This window comes from Thunnus thynnus, chromosome 3 (assembly GCF_963924715.1).
Source record: "Thunnus thynnus chromosome 3, fThuThy2.1, whole genome shotgun sequence".
Taxonomy (NCBI): domain Eukaryota; kingdom Metazoa; phylum Chordata; class Actinopteri; order Scombriformes; family Scombridae; genus Thunnus; species Thunnus thynnus.
The window spans coordinates 24854895-24874667 of record NC_089519.1 but is presented as its reverse complement, the minus strand read 5'-3'; the positions used below and the strand labels follow the sequence as shown (position 1 = coordinate 24874667).

General features: G+C 40.4%; 1 protein-coding gene across 2 annotated transcripts; it reads right to left on the bottom strand.

Moving 5' to 3' along the window:
- Nucleotides 1–1156: 1156 nt before the first annotated feature.
- On the bottom strand, nucleotides 1157–19773 carry smad1 (SMAD family member 1). Of its 2 annotated transcripts, none has more exons than XM_067584951.1 (7): nucleotides 19624–19773; nucleotides 10591–11165; nucleotides 7008–7271; nucleotides 6789–6905; nucleotides 4348–4569; nucleotides 3852–4108; nucleotides 1157–2802 (listed from the first exon to the last, which is right to left on the bottom strand). In XM_067584951.1, the coding sequence occupies exons 2-7, from the start codon at nucleotides 10988–10990 to the stop codon at nucleotides 2659–2661; spliced, it is 1404 nt and encodes a 467-aa protein (XP_067441052.1). In that variant the 5' UTR covers nucleotides 10991–11165; nucleotides 19624–19773; the 3' UTR covers nucleotides 1157–2658. The 2 variants fall into 2 exon arrangements, with proteins under 2 accessions (XP_067441052.1, XP_067441053.1); XM_067584952.1 differs by lacking the exon at nucleotides 19624–19773 and adding an exon at nucleotides 18946–18966.

Below are 19773 nucleotides of genomic sequence, written 5' to 3'. Positions count from 1 at the left end.
TAGTCTTTTTAGTATAAAATTCCTTCCCTTTCTTTCCCTGTTGAGCTGCAGAGGAAGGATGGTAACAGAAAGAGGGAATTTGATACTAACGACTGTAACTTTGAAAGATTGATTTGACTTGATTTGACTAATTTGGACAGCTGAAGCTTCATATTTGTTTCAAATGAACTTTTAAATACATTTTTGCACAGAAGTAGGACTGCGGATTTTGTCCCCCATCACTTACATTGGAAACACATTAAGAGGAGAGCTGTTAATGGCCAGTGTGAACAGGAAGAAGGATATACAGCAGGAAAAACCTTATACCAGTGTTCATTTGGGCACCAGACTATTGTTTTAAGACAGAATTGAAAAATTGTGAACCCGCCCTTTAAGGAAAGAGATCCTTTGGTTCTATACTGCTTGTACTGGCAGTTTTTATATATAGTATATCATACACTTTCTCCATCCACCTATTGCTGTTTAGTTAAATAGAGAAACAGAACAGATAGATTGAACCACTTCTATGATACACAGAACATTGGGCAATGAGACAGCTTGGATAGACTGCCAGTACATCGCAGGCCTGTAACACTCGGGGTAGACGAACACTCACTGACATCTTAAGTCATAGACATCCTGAATTTCCAGTCCACCTGACGTGCCTGTCTGTGGAATTTGGGAGAAACATGCAAACTCTTGGGAGGCCGCAGTACTAACCTCCGTGCAACCATGCCACCCAAGTCATGTACAGTCAAATGAAACTCCTGCACGCATAAACACACATTTCAGTCAGTGATTTCCAAGGGAGCTTCCTGGAAGCTGGTTGTAACTGTGCCAGGCCTGTCACAATGTGTCCCATAAAACAAGGGAAAACACATTATTTCATGTATTTTCATGCCATTTACTGGAAAAAGCAATTACGCTTAACATTAGTGCAGTTGGCTTTCAGATGCACTTGTAATTGTTGTGCCTCCCTAATTGAAGGTCTTCCTCTAGACACACACACACAGACACTAAGAGTTTGGTTGATGTTTTTGAAAATCCCTGACAATGCCATGAAGCATATTTTCTTAGCATGGGTGGCCTATAATTAAACACACACACAATGACACACTAACACGCACACACACAAACATGCCCTGACTGTTCATAAAAGAGACAGACATGTTGCAAGTAATGAAACAAATTTATTTGAATCTTCCAGTAGAGACTTGATATTCATGGAATAAAACTGCTTTTCTGGGAGTTTTACTGAGCAAAAACAGGAAAAAAAAAAAAAAGGAGAAAAACAAAACAAAACAAAGAGGTGAAAGTGCAGACAAACAAAACAGAAAACAAGTTCAAAAATACAAAAAGAATGTAAAGAGTATAACAGTTTAATAGCAAGTAAGATTGCTCAAAGCATAAAAGAACTGAATGGCAATATCTGCATTTTATTAAAAAAAATCATATTGGGACATCAGTAACTGATTTCTCAGTCAACAATTAAAATTTGAATGCTCAACATCTTCCCATAACAGTCATTTAACAAGTTTTGCTCAGTCAATGTAGTAAGAGAATGAAGCACAGTCACTGAAATATTTATGTCCTCAATGTGACTCCGTACTTGACACATTTGATTTCGCTGTAGTGTATACAGTAAGGGACTAATTAAGCTGCACTTGTACTTGCCTCTGCTTGGTGTTCAGCTACCAGTCTTAAATGTGTAGCACTACACTAACCAAACTATGCTTTGCAAAACCAGACTGCACAGCACATATTCTAGTAGTGAATATATCTAAACACTAGTCTTTTTTTCTTTAAAATTCATTTGAAACACAAGTGTAAAACAAGATGAGCAACATTTAAACATTAGTCTTTTTTTGTCTGAAATGCCCTTTTAGTGCCATGCCCCACACTAAACCCCACCCTAAACTCTCATACTCCCCCTAATTTTTTCCCTCGTATTATTTTTCATGATTTGTGATATGGGATTTCATTTTGATGTTATAGTAACTTTGCACTGCTTTAATTCATTTAGCTCTACCTTAAAAAAGAACACTTTGAGGAAACAGCATACTTATTTAAGTATCTGGAGATGATTAAAATTTTTCAGTCATACTGGTCATCCTCCAAGTCCCTGCTAACTTTGTACATATCATAAGTACATTTCATGCCAACTTCATTGCAGTCAGACAGTAGAGAGCAGCCGACTGCAATTTTGGTGACCTGGAATGTCCCATAATTATTGTAACTACACATGTATATCTGGATTTCCGAGGGAATATTTAGATGCAAACTAGTCACCATGAGTCAGAATAATAGAACAATGAAAAAGAGAAATTGTGGGAGCAAGATACTTGCATCATGATGAGTGTGATGGTCTAATTATTACAGTTGGTCACAAAGATCAAGTATCTTCCAGTTGCATCACGCTCACTTTGCTTACTCCTCTCCCAGTCTGTAAATGTGCCCAATTCAGACGTCCTTCAAGTAGAGAACAAACCAATCCATTTAACAACCCGCCCAGCCTTACGGGTCCAAGATCAGCTTGTGTTTCAGTCAAAACCTCATCAGTTACCAGAAAAAGCAGATTGGCTGAAACACAAGCCAGTCTGGGACCAGCTAGCCCCTATTCTTGCTACTTAGACCAAAATGCTGGGGTATGGACAGCCACAGGGCTGAGGACAGTGAAGCCTAGGACACAGAGGATATAGGGTTGTGGGGGGAACCCATCTGGGTTAGCACCTTATCCAACCACTGCAGGGGACCATGCAGGTGAATCTCAATCCAGCAGGGTGTGCTGGTCACATCTTGGCGGTGGTACTCTGCTCCCCAGCCCTGGAACAAATGGAAAAACATGGCTTAGTATAAGAATCGGGACACAAATGTTTTTCTTTCACCTGATTTGTTGTTTGTTGATTCTTTTATTATTTGGACTGACAAATATTAATACCAAGTTTTACTTTAGTCCATGTAAATACTTGACTCTGTATCAAGATGTTCCATGTTTAGGCTGATGTTTATAAACAACTCAGAATGTCAAACGGGTTTTAAAAGAAAGACATTTTTACAGACAGCAAAGTAGTGGTAGCTGATGTTGGGTACTAACAACAGACAAGACTCACTGTTTTTACATTTTGTCATTTGGCAAACGCTTTTATCCAAAGCGACATACAAGCAAGGCAAGACAATCAAGCATTAAAGGACAGTGACTCAAAAACAGCCGCAGTACAAAGTAGCTGACCAATTATTAGAGTAAGAAACGACTATAAGTAGACAAGTGCATAAGAAACAACAAAGTAGTGCAACAATCAACATAGTGCTAAAGGTTGAGGGACTCAAGTGTTGAAGTGTGGTTTTTAGAGATTTTAAGGAAACATACCATTTCAAATGGAGCAGATTGGTTTAAACTTACAGTATTTTCAACCTGATTTTACATCCTCAAGCATCCAAAAGTTGTAAATTTTAATCTCAGAAAATACTGTTTGCTGCACTTTACATCGTAACATATAATCTTGTGATTAGAATAGTAAATAGAAAATGCATCCAGTAGTAAAGGGAAAAGAGGAACGTTTGAGGAAACTCAAATGAGCTGTTCATTGTATGCATCATGATAGTCAGTCTGCAGATGTTGATTAAAATTGAGATTTTGTGTTACTGATCTTTGAAATCCAATTTTCACTAGTGTTTAATAATCAAAATAATTGAATTTCTACAAGCTGAGAGCCCGAACAACAAAGAAGTTGATTTTAAGAATTAAAAATGACTCAACTGTAAAACTCAACTCATAGTCAGTTGATGCCAAGTGTACTAAGTTATATATCAATATTAGGCAGTCCAAAAAAATCAATACTGTTCTTTCCTCTCCTTTAAATCTGAAAACCTACCTTAACAAAGCTCATACGGATGGTACACATCTTGGTGAGCTCATAAACAGCCTCAAAGCCGTGGTTAACAGACTGGGCCAGCAGTTCAGCAAACTCCTGGTTGTTGAAAATCTTCAGGCTGCAGCCGCTGGGAATCTTACACACAGTTGTGGGATGGAAGCCGTGGTGGTAGTTACAGTTACGACTCTGGACGAAGATACTGCTATCACTCAGACATTCTGCGTACACCTCACCACCAACGTAATACAAATGGACACCTAAGAAGAAGCAGCAGAGGATAAAGCGATGGTTACTTTCAATGACAAAAGCAAAGGCCCCCAAAAAATTAGTGTGGTCAATCTAAAATCAATACACTAAAATGTTTACTCAATTTGTTGTTATTGTTTTGTTCTACTCTAGATCCCAATCCCAACATCTATTGACAACATTAATTGATTTAGTCTTGTCTGTTGACAGTCAGTGCATTGCAGACATTGACAAACTTTGCATACTGCACCTTTGCCGATGTGCCGCCGGGTGTTCTCAATGGTGGAGTTGCGGTTCACGTTGGAGAGCAGGCCGAGGCAGAATCGGTTGCGGTTATTGGAGGGATCTGTGAAACCGTCAACGAGCACGCTGGTGGAGGAAGCCTGGAACGCCTCTCCGACACGATTGTTGAGCTCGTAGTAAACAATAGAGCACCAGTGCTTGGGTTCCTCATAGGCCACAGGCTGCACATCTGCACAGGAAACACATTAACAGGTCACAGGAGTGAGCTGAGCACAATGTACATGCACAGACAGACACAGACACATTTAATGCACATTTAAGACTCCTCTGTGCTGACTCCTGTGCAGACAAGCTGCCAGGAGCCAATGATGCCAGTAGAGGCACAGCTATAAATCTTACTCATCCGGACAGTTATTTCTTCCAAATTGTCCCATGTAGCCCATAATAGAGATCTGAATAAACATATAAGACCCACTGGCAAAATTTGTGTAGATTTATGCTGACCAAAATCGGTGCAGATGCATCCCAAAGCATGCAGACTGTCTGTGGTCTGTGTGCCAACCTTTATTGAGCAGTCAAACAGTCAATAGAAGGTGCCTGGCCATGCCCTGTGTGCCTGGTATCTCGGATGAGGCAGTGCCAGCTGGCCTCACCCTCTCTGAGAGAGGAATAAATCGTGTTTATCTAAGCGCATACTTCTCCTGAACTTCCTCTGTAGCGTGGCACTGGCTAGCAGGTGTGTTTTGTCTGTCCCCTTCCCAGAGCTGGCCTACAATAGAAACCAGCTCCTCTGTACAGGATGCAGCTTGTGGAAAAGAAATTAAAAACTCCCCAAACTCCCACTTCCAGCAAACATTTCAACAGCTCTTCCCGCAAATGCTGTCACCATGTGTGGGCACAATTTTTGGTCCTTGAGTGTATGATGATACAGAAGTACAAATATTTTGTGTGTAAGGGGTGGAAAACAAACTTTCTGGCAGCTGTTATTCCAATGTGAAGTGAGAATAATTACACTGCAAACATCTGCATGGTGTGTAACCTACAGCAGCCTCTTACTATTTTTCCTGAAAATTTAACCATTGAAGGAACATTTTGGTTTATTACAACGTGGGTCTTATTTCTGTTGTTTAGGTCATTGTTTCTATCTGTTATAACTTCATGCTCACCAAAATAACTGCTACAATGATATATAACCCTAACCTAAAGTGAAAAAAATACAAGCAAGCAATGGGACAGGTTGTAAACAAGCCAACAGTTTAACCAGAATATCTGTATCAGACGTTCCCTCTCAGTGGATCTCGACCCCAACAAAGGGTCACAAGATGATGTACCAGAGTATAAATTGAGGAAAAACACAATTTTTCTAAACAAAGTTGTTGGCTTTCACAGTATTTTCTTATGAAATACTATAATACTAATAGTTTACATTTTAAGGCCTCTAAAATTCTGAGGAGGGAAAATCACTCTTTGACTGCACTGCTCGCAACTCACAGACATGCACATTGTGATGAAGAGTCCAAAGTAAACATTGCTTTGTTATTAAGAGGTCACAAGCAACAATGCTTAGAACCACTTATCTAAATTACTTTATCTAGAGATAAAACTTTAAAGTGAGCACACTTGAAACAATCCCTCACTGCACATGAAAACTGTGCATAGGTCTGTAAACTGTGATGGATGCTTACAAAGGACAGTTAAATTTACCATTTGTGTTTCTTTTCTCTTGGAAATATGTTTGGCTAATTTGGGCTTTTGTTTGAAACCTTACTCAACCAGACTTTTAGTGATGCTGTTCCAAGTTCTCAGAAAATAACTTGGTGACTGCATTCTTATTATTACTGATAGAATATATGGCTAACACTACAAGAATTACGGAATTTCCCTTTAAATCGGATGGCCCTTGTATCCAGTACATGTCCATTTTAGGGTCTATTACGAATTCATGAATGCAGGGTTCAGATGTGTCTGTCTAGTACAATAAAAGCAAAACCACAGAGTCGAGATAGCAGCAATTATTGCACCACATTTCAGATCTGAAAGTTGGAGGTAATTAGTGAATCTTATCGTTAACGAGTTTCAAGTCATTACCACCAGCAGAGATGACATAAGCCCTGGCTTTTATAGGCCTCATAAAACTGTTCTGAGGCCTGGCTTAATTTGCTGAGGCTTTGAGCTTCCCCTGCGCTCACACCCACAGAGCCTCACTGTAAACTAGCACACTGTTCAGGTTTTATCTGTCAGGACATGGTATACAAACGCAACTGAGGTTTTTATTTTCATGAGTTTGGAGTTTGACCACAGGAGAGAATAAAACTTTAAAAACAACAAGGTTTCCCAGAAATTTGCACCTGCAGATCAAGGAGAGCAGGTGCAGACAGCTTTATGTGGATGATATCACTGTGAACACAAGGACATTTGTGTATTTGAGATAGTTACTGCCATGGTTACCTGCCCGGTTGTTACTCTCTAAGGGCAAGGGTGGTGCCATGAGGTTGGTGTCCATTGGCTGGGGGCAATCTTGAGTCATCTGCTCCTCTGGGGGCATGTAGGCAGGAGGGGGAGTCTCTGCATCAGGGAGGAGGCAGAACAAAGAGCAGAGAAATTAATTGTTGTAGTTCAGTATGGAGGAAGAGGAGGGAAGTGGAAGATAATAACTACAGATCTTACCTGGCATCTGGAATGGACTGCTGGGCTCGGAGCTGGATGGTGAATGAGGGAAGGTGACGTTGCTGCCGCTTCCCGGCGAGTTTGGGTAGCTGTTTCCCGGCGAATTGGGGAAAGGCATTGTGTTGGCCTGAGGAAAGGATTCTGGGAAGGTGGCATTCTGTGGCATGTGCGGCTCATTCTGTTGTAGAGGATTGCGGAAGCGAGGCAACATCGTATGCTTGGCATTAAACTCACTGTTCCTTGGTACCAACACAGGGGGCAGCACTGAGGACAAAGACAGACAAAAATGGTTAAAACAGAAAGCGCTTCAATGCCTCAGAAACTCTCCAACCAATCCTTTTAGTCAAATAAAACTGTACTTCACGAATAAGTTCATGCTTTTTTCAGTTTCATATTCTTGTAACAGTTAGTAAAGAAAAAAGTATCAGGCTTTTGAAAATCATATCATATTGTTTGACCCCATAGATGATATTGACTGTGTTGACTTTATCTTTGAATCTCTAGAGGTCAGCCTGAATGCAGGTAATACTGCTAACTCCAAAATTCTGAAAACACAATTATACAATTATTTTCATTATTGATTGATCTGTATTTATGTTTTAACTAATCAAATAACCCTTTAGTCTATATAATGTCAGAAAATAATGAAGAATGCCCATCATAATTTGCCAGGGTCCAAGGTGACAACCTCTGATTGCTTTTCTTTGGTCTATCCAACAATACAAAATCGACAGATATTCGATTTGATTTTTTGTTTCATGACTTGCACTAATGTGCCGTGTATTAATGTAGCACTATCATTGTTAGGGGTGTAACGGTTCATCCCAAACCGTTCGGTACAGGATGTTTGGTTTGGTACGCGACTTTCCTCGCTTCGGTATGCTCCTTGATTCAAACAATTACAGTCAAAATAGTTTAATAATCCACTCACTCTGAAATGCGCAACAATATAAATTCTAGTGCTTGAGTTCCACCCGGAACATTTTGGCAGTGCACCACTTCGCTGTAGCTTGCGGGTAGCATGCACATGGATTTATGCCCGCCAACTTAGCCAAGTTACCCTGGTTACCCATGCTCATGTAGTGTCGCTGTCACCATTATTATTAAAATATGTGCCGTTATCACTGTATATTGTGTCTCCCCCGTGAGAGGGGGGGAGTGGGGCGTGGATGTGTGAGGCAGGAGGGCAGGAGTTGCTCAGTGACATCCACTGGCCAGAGAAGAATGATGATGATGATGATGATAATAATGATAATAATAATAATAATAATAATAATAATAATAATAATAATAATAATAATAATAGTGATAGTGAGAGAAAGACAAACAGTGCTGTCTGTGTTTAACTTGTTTTTTTTTTCACATGAAGACAGTTTTAGAAGACGGAGAGATTTCCTCCAGCAGGGCAGTGCTGCTGTTGGCTGCTGAAACTAAAACGGTCTCAATCAGCATATATTTGAAAACGGGCGTGGACGGGCTGCACTGTTTCACAGACTCACACTGGGTGGGGGCTGGGGGAGGTGACTGTTAACTTTCTACTGTTCATATAATTTTCATGATGTAGAGAATAAGTTTCATGAACTCCCAAATGGTCCATTCTATGTCAGCATTGGCCCCGCCTTTTCAAGGCTGATTTTAAATAGTAGATGACAGGTTGAACCATTTTCAACCAATGAAACGCCGATTTTTATAAATTTGGTGTCAATGTCAATATTAACACCAGCATTAATGTGTTTCATCAAAGCACAGACATCTAATTAAGTGTACAGCTCAAAAAACATGTTTAAATGTGCAGTATTTAAGTTAATTACTGATGGGTTTTATTGTATTTTGTTTCTTACATATTTCCTTGACTGTCTTTTTCTCATTATTTCAGGGGTTATGTAACTTAGCTGATGTAACACCACAATTTTCCAATTGGGTTTTAATGAAGAAATTTACATATTCATCTTTGTTTATAAAACAAATCTTTTCACCACTAGACAATCACAATTACACACACGCATGCAAACATAAAGACACAAACTCAATAAGTACTGAGTTCTTTAATTGTAGTATAATACAGAAATCTCTTTCTGGCACTCTCCATCATTCTACGTTCAGGGCGCAGATGTCCCTGCATTTTCCAAATGTCAGCTTCCAGCCTGTTGGTCTTAGCCAGCAGTATTTGGCCCAGACTCTCAGATTTTGAGGCGAGCCAATCTTGAGGAATTCATCACTTGGGGTAAATATCCTGGCTGATGTGAGGGCTATTCAGGTGCAGTACATACAAACCACAGAGATACGCTCCACTTGTGTCTATAAATACCTGCCCAGATAAATAAAGCTTGTGCTGAAATTTTAGATGGGGCCCGCGCCGCTGTCAGTGTTCCTGCAGGTAGCCCATGTGTGCTGCAGCAGGCCAATGCATCAATGTAGCAGTTTATTTCAAAGGTTATATGTAGAGCAGGCGGACAGCTGTGGTGTTTGGTAGAATAGTCAAGGGAGATTGACAGGATGTGTGGTTTGTGTGTGTGTGTGGGGTTAGAGGAGAAGTGCAGGGGGGTAGCATGGATAGACAGGTGCTCTGGGGTTGAATCACCTCAGCCTTCAGTCTTCCACCCGCTGCTAAAACAAAAAGTGTGCAAGGCAGGCAACAACTCTTTCCTCCCATTGTGTGTGGGTGACTGGCTTCCTGTTCCAGAGAAACTGTGCGTGTGGTCATGGGTTTGTGTGTCTGTGTGTGTGTATCCTCGTTTTCGTAACGTGCGTGCAAATGTGAGAGTGTGTGTGTGTGTCTGAGTGTGGTAAATGTGTGCATAAATGTTAAAAAAAAATCCAGCAGTACAGAGCATGCCCAAAACAAAGCCCTCATTCTCCCCGGATGGAATTTCCTGCTCACACACACACACACACTTAGCCCTTTACTCTAGCACCCGGCACACAGCTGTTTCTATCTTGTCAGCTGACCCTCATTTTCTGTTTAGTAAGAGGCCAAATAGTGTTTGATTTGTCTTGCATCTACACTACGGGAAGCAGTACACTAAAATCTCTTGACCCTGGATTTAACATCCTCTCCTGGTAAGGTCAAATTTCTCAAATAAATCTCGTGAATGAAATGTATGTGGTGGTGTTGCTTTTCGTTTTAAACAGACAGACAACAGCAAGATAAGAGATGGAGGAGTAGAGTAACTGACCGTGTGCAGAAGAAATTACCAGAAAGGAAAAGACAGGGATTTCAGGGAAGGACTAATAGTCTTTTTTTAGCAGAAAGTCATTGAAATATAAGTTTCAGTTCAGTTTTTTTTGGCATGTTTTAAAAGGGAAAATATGCCTGCTGGAATCGAACTAGGTACGATCACCGTACATGGTATGTTTCTTAACCACTAAGCCACCAATTCAGAGATTCCGTCTGCAGAATTTAATTTTACACCGTTTCAGCATCTGTGTCATAATTCCTAGGGCTGCACCAATCCAACTTTTTCTTTTCCGATACTGATTCTGATACCTCAACTTGGGGTATCAACAGTTACTATTATTAGAGAATACGATCCGGCGCGTCGGATTGGTGCACCGTTAATTATATCAGGAACATATCACTCACCTGGACTGTCCACACGTTTGTAGTGGTAGGGGTTGATACACACATCCTTCTGTTTGGAGCCAAACGGGTACTCGCAGCACTCCAGGGCCTTCAGCTCATGGTGGGACTGCAGGTCAGGCCAGCGCCACACCCGACAATAAATGACATGCGGCAGACCTTTCCTGTGGGACACCTGCAGCCGTCCGTCCAGAGATCGGGGGATTGTCACACAGTTACTGGGCTGACCTGGGCAGCTGAGAGCCCTCTCCAGTTCCTCCATGGCTCCCTTCTTCTTTTTCAGTTTCTTAACCAGAGCATCCACTGCCTTTTCCGCCCATTTCTCTTCCTCGTCTCCCTGCTTCCAGCCCAGCAGCCGTTTCACCGCTGGGCTGGTGAAGGAGAAGAGTGAGGTGACGTTCATGATGGACAAGACGCCCTCCTCCCCTCTCCTTTCAGTTCAAAAGAAGTTAGAGCAGCAGGTGGAGGACAGTCCAGTTTTAAGAGGACAAAGGGTGAAATATTATTTGAATGTTTGTTTGTCTTTTTAGGAGTTTCAGTTATTCCTCAGCTTCCAGCACGTCAGATCAGGTCTTTTGCTAGAAGAAAAGAAGAAGTAGATTAGCTTCTAACAGTAAAAATGTCTTCCATCAGAGATTTCAAACAAACTTCTGCACATCAGTCTGGCTCGCTGCTGAGTACATTAACTTCTTCCTAACCTCCTTTGCTTTATGAGCAGCAATGTCTCACCCAGAGTGACGATTCGGGGGGCTAATGATGTCACCGTCATAACTGTCATGGCTATGTCTGCTATGGCTTCTAAGAAACTGGCAGAGGAGTCATAACGGACGCCCACCTGTGAATGTCAGCCCAAACCACACATTCTCCAGATAGCTTCCTGTCCGTATGGCTTGTCAAATTACCACCACTTACTAATGTCATTTACAGCAAAGGACTTCATATACAGCATGCAGCCTACACAGTCTATAGGGAAAACTGTTGAGGAATTTGGCGTACATGTTAAACACCTGATTCACTTTGCAGACATTTTAACAGCTCTATTGCAGCTCTATCAATCCATCAGCTACTTCTTAATATTATTTTTATCATTGATTAATGTGACAATTGCTTATATACCTTAAGAGACAAAGCACTTCACTATTTGCCTCTCATTTATCCACTGACACACATACTCACACACCAATGGCAGCAGAGTTGTCATGTAAGGCGCTGGCCTGACCATTGTGAGCAATTTGGGGTTCAGCATCTTGCCCAAGGACACTTTGACAAATGGACAGGGGGGAGCTGGGGATCAAACCACCAGCCCTGCAATCAATGGACACCCGCTCCACTATCTAAGCCACAACAATTGATATTGCAATATTGAGTTACATATACCATGATATTTTATCCATATCACCAACTCCTTATTTTAACCGAGTCAACTACAGAACGAAAAGAGGAAGAGATTTTAAAATTCTCCTCGTTGTTCTCTTACATGTGTTGGAAGCAGTTAAAGCAGAAAAAGAGTTTTTCTGACAGCTCTGAATACACGTGAGATTTGAAAAGCCCGTCTTTCAGTTTTCAGAAGAAGGAGACTTTTAATGAGTGGCCTGCCGAGGCAAATGTTCTACAAAGCTTCAACACTACTAACCAACAAACACTGGTTTGGGGCAGGAATCTGGCAACATTCGGGACAATAAAAAGGAAGTGCGTGTGTGGACCCCAGGATAAATGTGCCCATTCACTCGGGTCCCACAGGAGCAATTCAGTAGCCAGGAGGTGCACACATTCTAGCTTTTAAAAGGGAAAACAACAGGGCATTGAGCTCTCCTAGTTCTATCTTCTTTTCAAGTTTTCCTGAATGCAATTAGGGAGATAAAAACGTAGTTATGGTTGAGCTTTGGCAGCGCATAAATGTGCAGATGCAAGGCCAGAATCAAATAAACGGCATGTCAGAAATCCACCACCTTTTCATCCCTACTGACTCACAGATGAGGATGCATCACTCTCTGACAGTAAAGCCTGCAGTATATTGGATTTCCTACGAGCAAGAACAAATACATCATTAAGACTGCTCAGGAGTTATTCTTGGCCCTTCAGATTAAGGGATGAATAGCGATTTCTATCTTTGTCGGCTACTGCATGTGTAGGCTACATCATACTGACAAACAGGCAGGGAAGTTTGATGAGAACAGGTGCTGTTTACAACGTGTGTGTGTGTGCGTGTGTTGTGGAGGCCCTGGTCACTTACTATTGCCAACAACACTGACAGGAAAGCGGCAACTTGCACCTATACTTAGCTTGGCCCCTGAATCACATTGGCTCATCTAAAAAGTGACGTTGAACTTCTAACACAAGAGAGAGGGGACATACGGGCAAACTAGGGTGTGTCTATGTGAGTGTGTTTGTGTGTGTAAGATCAAAGGCAAACATGTCTCAAGATCTCACTACGATATCACACCCTGCTAGCACATTAAGAATCCTATTCTCCGCCATCAGAGAGACAGGAAACACGCTGTGTAGTTATGTCTTCATATCTGTCATCACTAGCACAGCAGCAACATCACTTCCTTTTGCTGAGACCTGCAGGTTTTTCCACAGGTGCAGGGTGGGAAAGGAAAAAAGGGAGTTTCCTAAACTTCCCACCCCTGACTTTTATCTTCCTTTCTTGTTCTCTCTACACCATGAACACTCCTTTCTTTGCAGCGAAACTGTTAAGAGTGAAGGAGCATGGGTCAAAAATGTCATGGATGAAGAATCTGTTCTAACCTGTTTAGCCATATTTCTGTGATGTTGCCTCTAAATTCATGTACAAAGTATCAGGGCTGGGTTTTATTTAAAAATGTTCAATATTAGTGCAGATATGGTAGCTGAGTTTTGGTACAGATACCAAGAAGCCTCCAAATGTTTTCACTGTTAAATATCATTAAAAACCTTAGAAACCAGTCATACAAGACCTAAATTCAATAGCATACATTTGCAAAGTTTTATTCAAACCAGGAACTATATCATCACAGAGTAAAAGTAAACCAGATTATGGCTTCAACTAACGATTTTTTTTCATTTTCAATTAATCTGGTGATTATTTTCTCAATTCATTCACTCATAGTTTGATCTATACAACAAAGATACAAAGAAACAACATCACACAATAATGAAAAATGGCAATCAAGAGCCCAAAGGGACATATTCAAATTGCTTGAATTGTCCAACCAACAGTCCAAATATATTTTGTTTACTAAAACGAGAAAAAGCAGCAAATCCTCACATTTGAGAAGCTGGGACATAGACATTTTTGTCATTTTTGCTTGAAAAATGACAGTTTATCAATTATTTTACATTTACATTTTGTGATTTGGCAGACACTTTCATCCAAAACGACTTACAAGCGAGGCAAGAGAATCGAGTGTTAGAGAACAGTAACTCAGAAAGAGCTGAGGTACAAATGTATAAAAATGATCAACAGATGCAGATTAATTTTGTGTAGATTGGCTATTTGATATAATAATAACTTCAGCTTTAAACAACATTACATATCTGACCTGAAATTAAATGTCAGCTTTTGAAATGTGACAGCTACGCAAACATTTCAGTCTGTGCCAAGACAATTGCTGGATCATTGGATTGTTGACTCAAACTTCATATACAAAGTATTCTTTTTATTGTTGTTATTTGGACATCTGCGAAAGCTGATGTATCGCTCTACATTATGACCTTGTCTGTGTCTGATGTAAAACGGACTCAGCACATCTTCACAGAGAGCATAATATGTGCTTAAGAGCTGAGCACGGAAAATAACAATACAACATAAAGTTCAAAAGGCAAAAACAGCAATAACATCTTGGTAGCAGGGTCACCACCCAGACATGCAGGGGAGTCTTTTTGATCCACATCCAGCCACAGAGCTGCTTTGATGGCCTCTCAGTGACAGCCAGCACTATCAGCACAAGTTCAGGACTAGCTGCAGAAAGACAACCTTTAATCCATTTCAGATGGAAGATTCCAGAAAGTACTGCGCTGTAACATCTGGAGCAAGCTTCACAATCCTCTGCTGTCATTCTGCTGCAGTTGGAGACCATATCTCTCAGACATTTCCAACTCTTACAGTTAGTAATATCTGTCTGCTGGCCTGACTGCATGCTTAAAGGGCCTGATATGGCTTTGTGTTGGTTCTTTGGACAATGCTAGTTTAGTGTTGTCTGGGACGCAGTCAAAATATAAAGACACCATTGTGCCTCCCTCTTCCTATACCTATGTATAGACCAGGACGTTTGCCATAATGTTTTCTGCTACAACTTTCCAAAAGATTATCTGAAATATTTTAGAGCTATCACATCAAAACCTATTCTGAAAACAATATATTTATCTCAGATCTGATCAAATTAGGGCAGAAACTGAACTCTATTTAATTAATGATTCATCTATCAACTATTTTCGCATCCACAAAATGCCAGAAAGTACTGAAAAATGTCAATCACAATTTCCTGAAGCCCAAAACGATGTCTTCAAATTACTTGTTTTGTTGAAGCAGTAGTCCAAAACCTAAAGATGTTCCATTTACAGTGATATAAAACAGACTTTAGATGACTTCAACAATCAATGGATTATCACATCTTTTGTTGTTTAACAAACATAAACAAGTTTTTCAACAAAACCTGTTTGTCATTTAAGATAAGAAGACACACTTTTAAAATGTTATAGGGCTACAACTGAGGATCATTTTCATTCGATTAATCTGCAGATTATTTTCTTGATTAATCACTTCATTGTTTTTGTCTATAAAATGTCGGAATAATCACAATTGAGAGGCTAAAAACACAGAATATTGGGCATTTTTGCTTGATAAACAATGAATCCATTAAGGACTAATTAAAACCACAAAATGAAAACCATTTATTCAAAATTCTGGCCCATCATTGTTCGTTTGAAAGATATTGGAAAACACTCCCAACAAGCTTGTAGCACTTTTCCATTAGACAAAAGGATTGTGTCTCCACTGGTCACTAATTGATTCCTACTGACAATTTCTTCACTGATTAGAAGACACTGTGAGTTCAATTATCTATATGTAGACATCAACCGCTGAGCCTCATCACCCATGTCTCACACAGTCAATGAAGAGTCACATAGATGCCTGCAGTGGCCTCGGCCGCTGCTCTCCTCCCTATAAAAACTGAAACACACACCATCATTTACACAACAGCCCCATAAAAACCACTCTGACATTCCCTACAGCCGAGTCCGAGCAATGCTCTCTCGCTATTGTGTTAGCGGTAGCTTGTTATGCCCATCAGTTAGCCCACCGGACAGAGACTGAGGCTAATGGGAGCACAGAGTGGGATCATGCGACACTGACAGGCGGAGGGTTTGAACCACCTGGTGCGAGCTGTTAGCCACTACACTAGCCCCATGGATCATTTTGCACCGCTCCAGTGTCTGTTAATCAATTTAGGCCTGGGCTGTGTAGGATGAGGAGGCAGTAATGATGCTCTCTGGACCCTCCCTGGGGACAGGGCATTATAAAGAAGCTACATTATTTATCAGCAGGGTCCTGGATGGGGCCTCCATTAGCCCCCGCTCAATGGAGTCACTGGCTATAAACAGAGGAGTGCAGGAAGAGAGAGAGTGATAGATAAAGAGGAAAAGGGATGGAGAGAGGGAAATGATGCCGAGAGAAAAAGAGAGGAGGAAAGTGAGAGTGACGGCAAAGCCAGAGATCTAAGACAGAGTGGGTGTTTTTGAGAAAGAAACGGAGAACGCTCATGCTGTGTATCTTGTCTCTTCACAGAGCACTTCTCGAATTAAGTGCCTTCAAGGGTCTTAACTGAGTAAATAGTGGCACTATGAGGATGCAATATATGCTTTTACACAAATACAAATCATAGCACTGCAGCTTTGAGACTTGTTGTCTCAAAGCACCCTCAGAGTGGCATCTGTAGCAATATGATTTGAGGCAAACGATTGATGCTTGTTTCATCCAAACCTACGGAGGCTCAGAGAGGTCAATTCACTGCAAAAATCAGAAAACAGAGGCAAATGAAGAACACATTTTGTTAGCTCATTTTCGAACATTATTGGCAAATAGTCAACTTTTTAAAACGATTTTCAATGTCCCCCTCTGTACAACTTGTAGCATTTCAGTATTTGATTGTGTTTTCTGTATTTGCAGTGTGTTTTTTTAGGATACGATATTTTGTCAACCTGGTGAATGAGTTTCTTAATTTACTTGTGTCTTATTTATTTGCTACGTTTTGGTTTTTTTTTCTAAAGGATGCATGAGTAGTGAAGATATTTCTTCATTTGCTTATGTTTTGCCTATTTGTTTATAATTTCTCATGTTGCAATGTGCTGAAATCTCTTGGCAGGTGTACAAACAAGTGAGCGTTAGGACTGGTCATTGTTTGAATTTTTTTTTAATTAAACAAAATAGGCCTCAAATGTTGTCTAATCACAAGCACTTTGCCTGAATTAAAAAGGCTAAAATTAGTCAATTAGTCAAGAACTATACGATATATAGAACACGTAAACATGACAATAAATCACACCAGACATCCAACACCAGCTTTCAGTTACTGACAGTTTTTTGTACTCTGTCCTGCATACAAGAGAAGAGCCAAATTTTGATGAGAATCCCTTAAATTTGTATTAATTAATTTACAGCATTTTGACCAATGTACTTTATGTTCTAAATGAGACGTTTTACAGTTTAAAAAATGAAGTTGTCAGTGCTCTCTGGTGGACAAACTTGTATTAGCGACACTGGTTCTAAACTATCTCAAACATACATATGTTTGGATTTTCTGTACTGCATTTCTTGTTAACAGTGATAGTATATATACAATAAGCTTATATTGACCAATAATATCAGCCAGGAATATGTATCCACTGGACTCTACTTAGGACACGTTTCAGGCAGTAAAGCCAGAAAAGTGCTTAGCTAAATACCCAGCCCTAGTGGCAAGCAAATGTCAATATACAACAGTCTAAGAGCAATGCTTGAAATAACTACACTCTCAGACATGAGGGGCTGCCCTTAGTGACTAGACATGGCATTGACCTGAGAGGCTCCTTAAACTCATCAGGGTCAGTTTTCCTCACAAACACACACGCACACTCACAGCTCTGACCTGGAAAAGATGACACTTGCATACAAGTGAGTGTAATCCAGCCATCACACTACTCCTGAGCACGACACAGAAAACACCAGAAAAACCTCCTGCCACCAAATTGTGGTGAGCATTGTCCTACACTTTAGGGCACAAGCGATGACTTTAAAGGGCTGAACTGGGATCAGATTCTTTGTGTCCCAGACACACCAGTCCACACATGACTGCAGACATAACTAGCAAACACATGGGGGTTCAAGCAGCTATCTCAACCATGCTTGGCACTCAGTGTTGGGTTAGTGTTGTGTTAGGGTGGACACTTCACCCCGACACATGGCAGGGTATGTTGTCCAGGCCGTACAGACACACGGGAGGGTTTTGACGTTGCTCACTACTGTTGTGACTGACTCTCTGGATACAGGAATGCAGCTAACCTATATTTACACCTTGTAGTTTAGCAGTTTTTTGCCTTTGCCATGATCATAGATAGATAGATAGATAGATAGTAATAACACTGTAATGTTTGATATGTTAGGTATGTGGAGGCAAATACATGTAAATGCAGTGTTTTGTAAGTATAAAGAAGGGTATGAACCTGATAAAAGCATCTGGCATATCTGCATTACAATTTATTAAAGAGGCTTCACCCTGAAGCAAAACTAACCCAGCCATTTCAATCCTGCAAAAACCATTTGTTTAATTTCCAAACAGAATTTAAAGCTGCACACCCCGAGAAAGCAAGATGATAAAACAATTGAGGTAAATCATGGACAAGGACAAATTCCTGTCCTTTGGGTAATCTGATATGTCATCTTCAATAATGTCAGGAGATCTAGCCTTAGCTGCTGTAGGTCTCACTCTCTCCCTCTCTCTTTCTCTTTCTTTCTCCCTGTCTCACATACTCAAACACACACAAATTCATAAACACATTGATATAACTAAAACCACACACAGCACACATGTGGAGCACACCGGTGTAGCTGAAATAGCTGCATTTAAGTCTGCATCAGCCAGAAGACTATAAGATAATGAAAAGCTAAAAATGTCATTTTGGTAAAAGGATGGCATGTGAGGATTTGTAACCAGCGTGCTGTACTACACTGCATACATTATCCACTGATCTAGTGACATAAAAATATGATCTGAAAGAGCTGAAGAGCTGAAATAACTAGTCAGTTCATCGATTAGTGGATGCACGGGAAACTAATCTGCAAATTTTGGTAATGATTAATCATTTAAGTCATTTTTGAGCATGAAGTCCTAGCATTACCTTGTCCCAGCTTCTTAAATATGAAGATTTGCAGCTCACATGTGATAGTAAACTGGACATCTTTTTCACAATTTCTTGACATTTTAAAGACAAAACAATGGATCAGTTATGAAGAAAAGGGGTATTACACCAAAATACCACTTATTAATCTACATCTTGTAGCCTAATAAACCAAAAAGGCCTATACCATGTGTTGAATTACAGCAGGATAACCTTTATTTCTTGCTGAAAAGTCACTATAAAGTTTATACTTACAAGTGCTTATACTGATAGCTGCTATTGAGTGATTTAACCCAAATTAGTGGTGTTTTTTAACGCGTAAATGCAGCACTTAAACAATGTTACTATGGAAACTGGCAGTTTTTCTGTAATACACAGTAAGATAGCCTACATTATTGCACATTACTATAGTTATTTTTAAAAAACACCCCAAATATTCAATTTAAAAGAGAACTTGTGTCTAAAATGTGGCTGAATTTGCAATTTCAGTCTGATACTGTGAGTAAAAGAGGAAAAAAAAAGTTTGAAACTGCCAACTGACACTGTTGAGTTGAGAACCGTTGGGGTCTACTTCTCTGCAAACGGAGCTCGTGCACACCACAAAGAGTGAATTTACAGATAAAGAAACTTTCCATTTAGCGTTTTGAAAGGGTTGAAAACCTGAAAAGTTTACAGTACCTTTTTTTCTTTCACTGCAGCTCTCTCTTTCTGTGTCTCCTCCTGCGTGTGCTCTCCCTGCCTGTCTTGGGTCTGCTCGGCCTGGCGTCAGTGAGTCGCGGGGCCGTCTCACCCTCCGCTGAGCGCCAGTATCACGCCGCGGGATGCAGC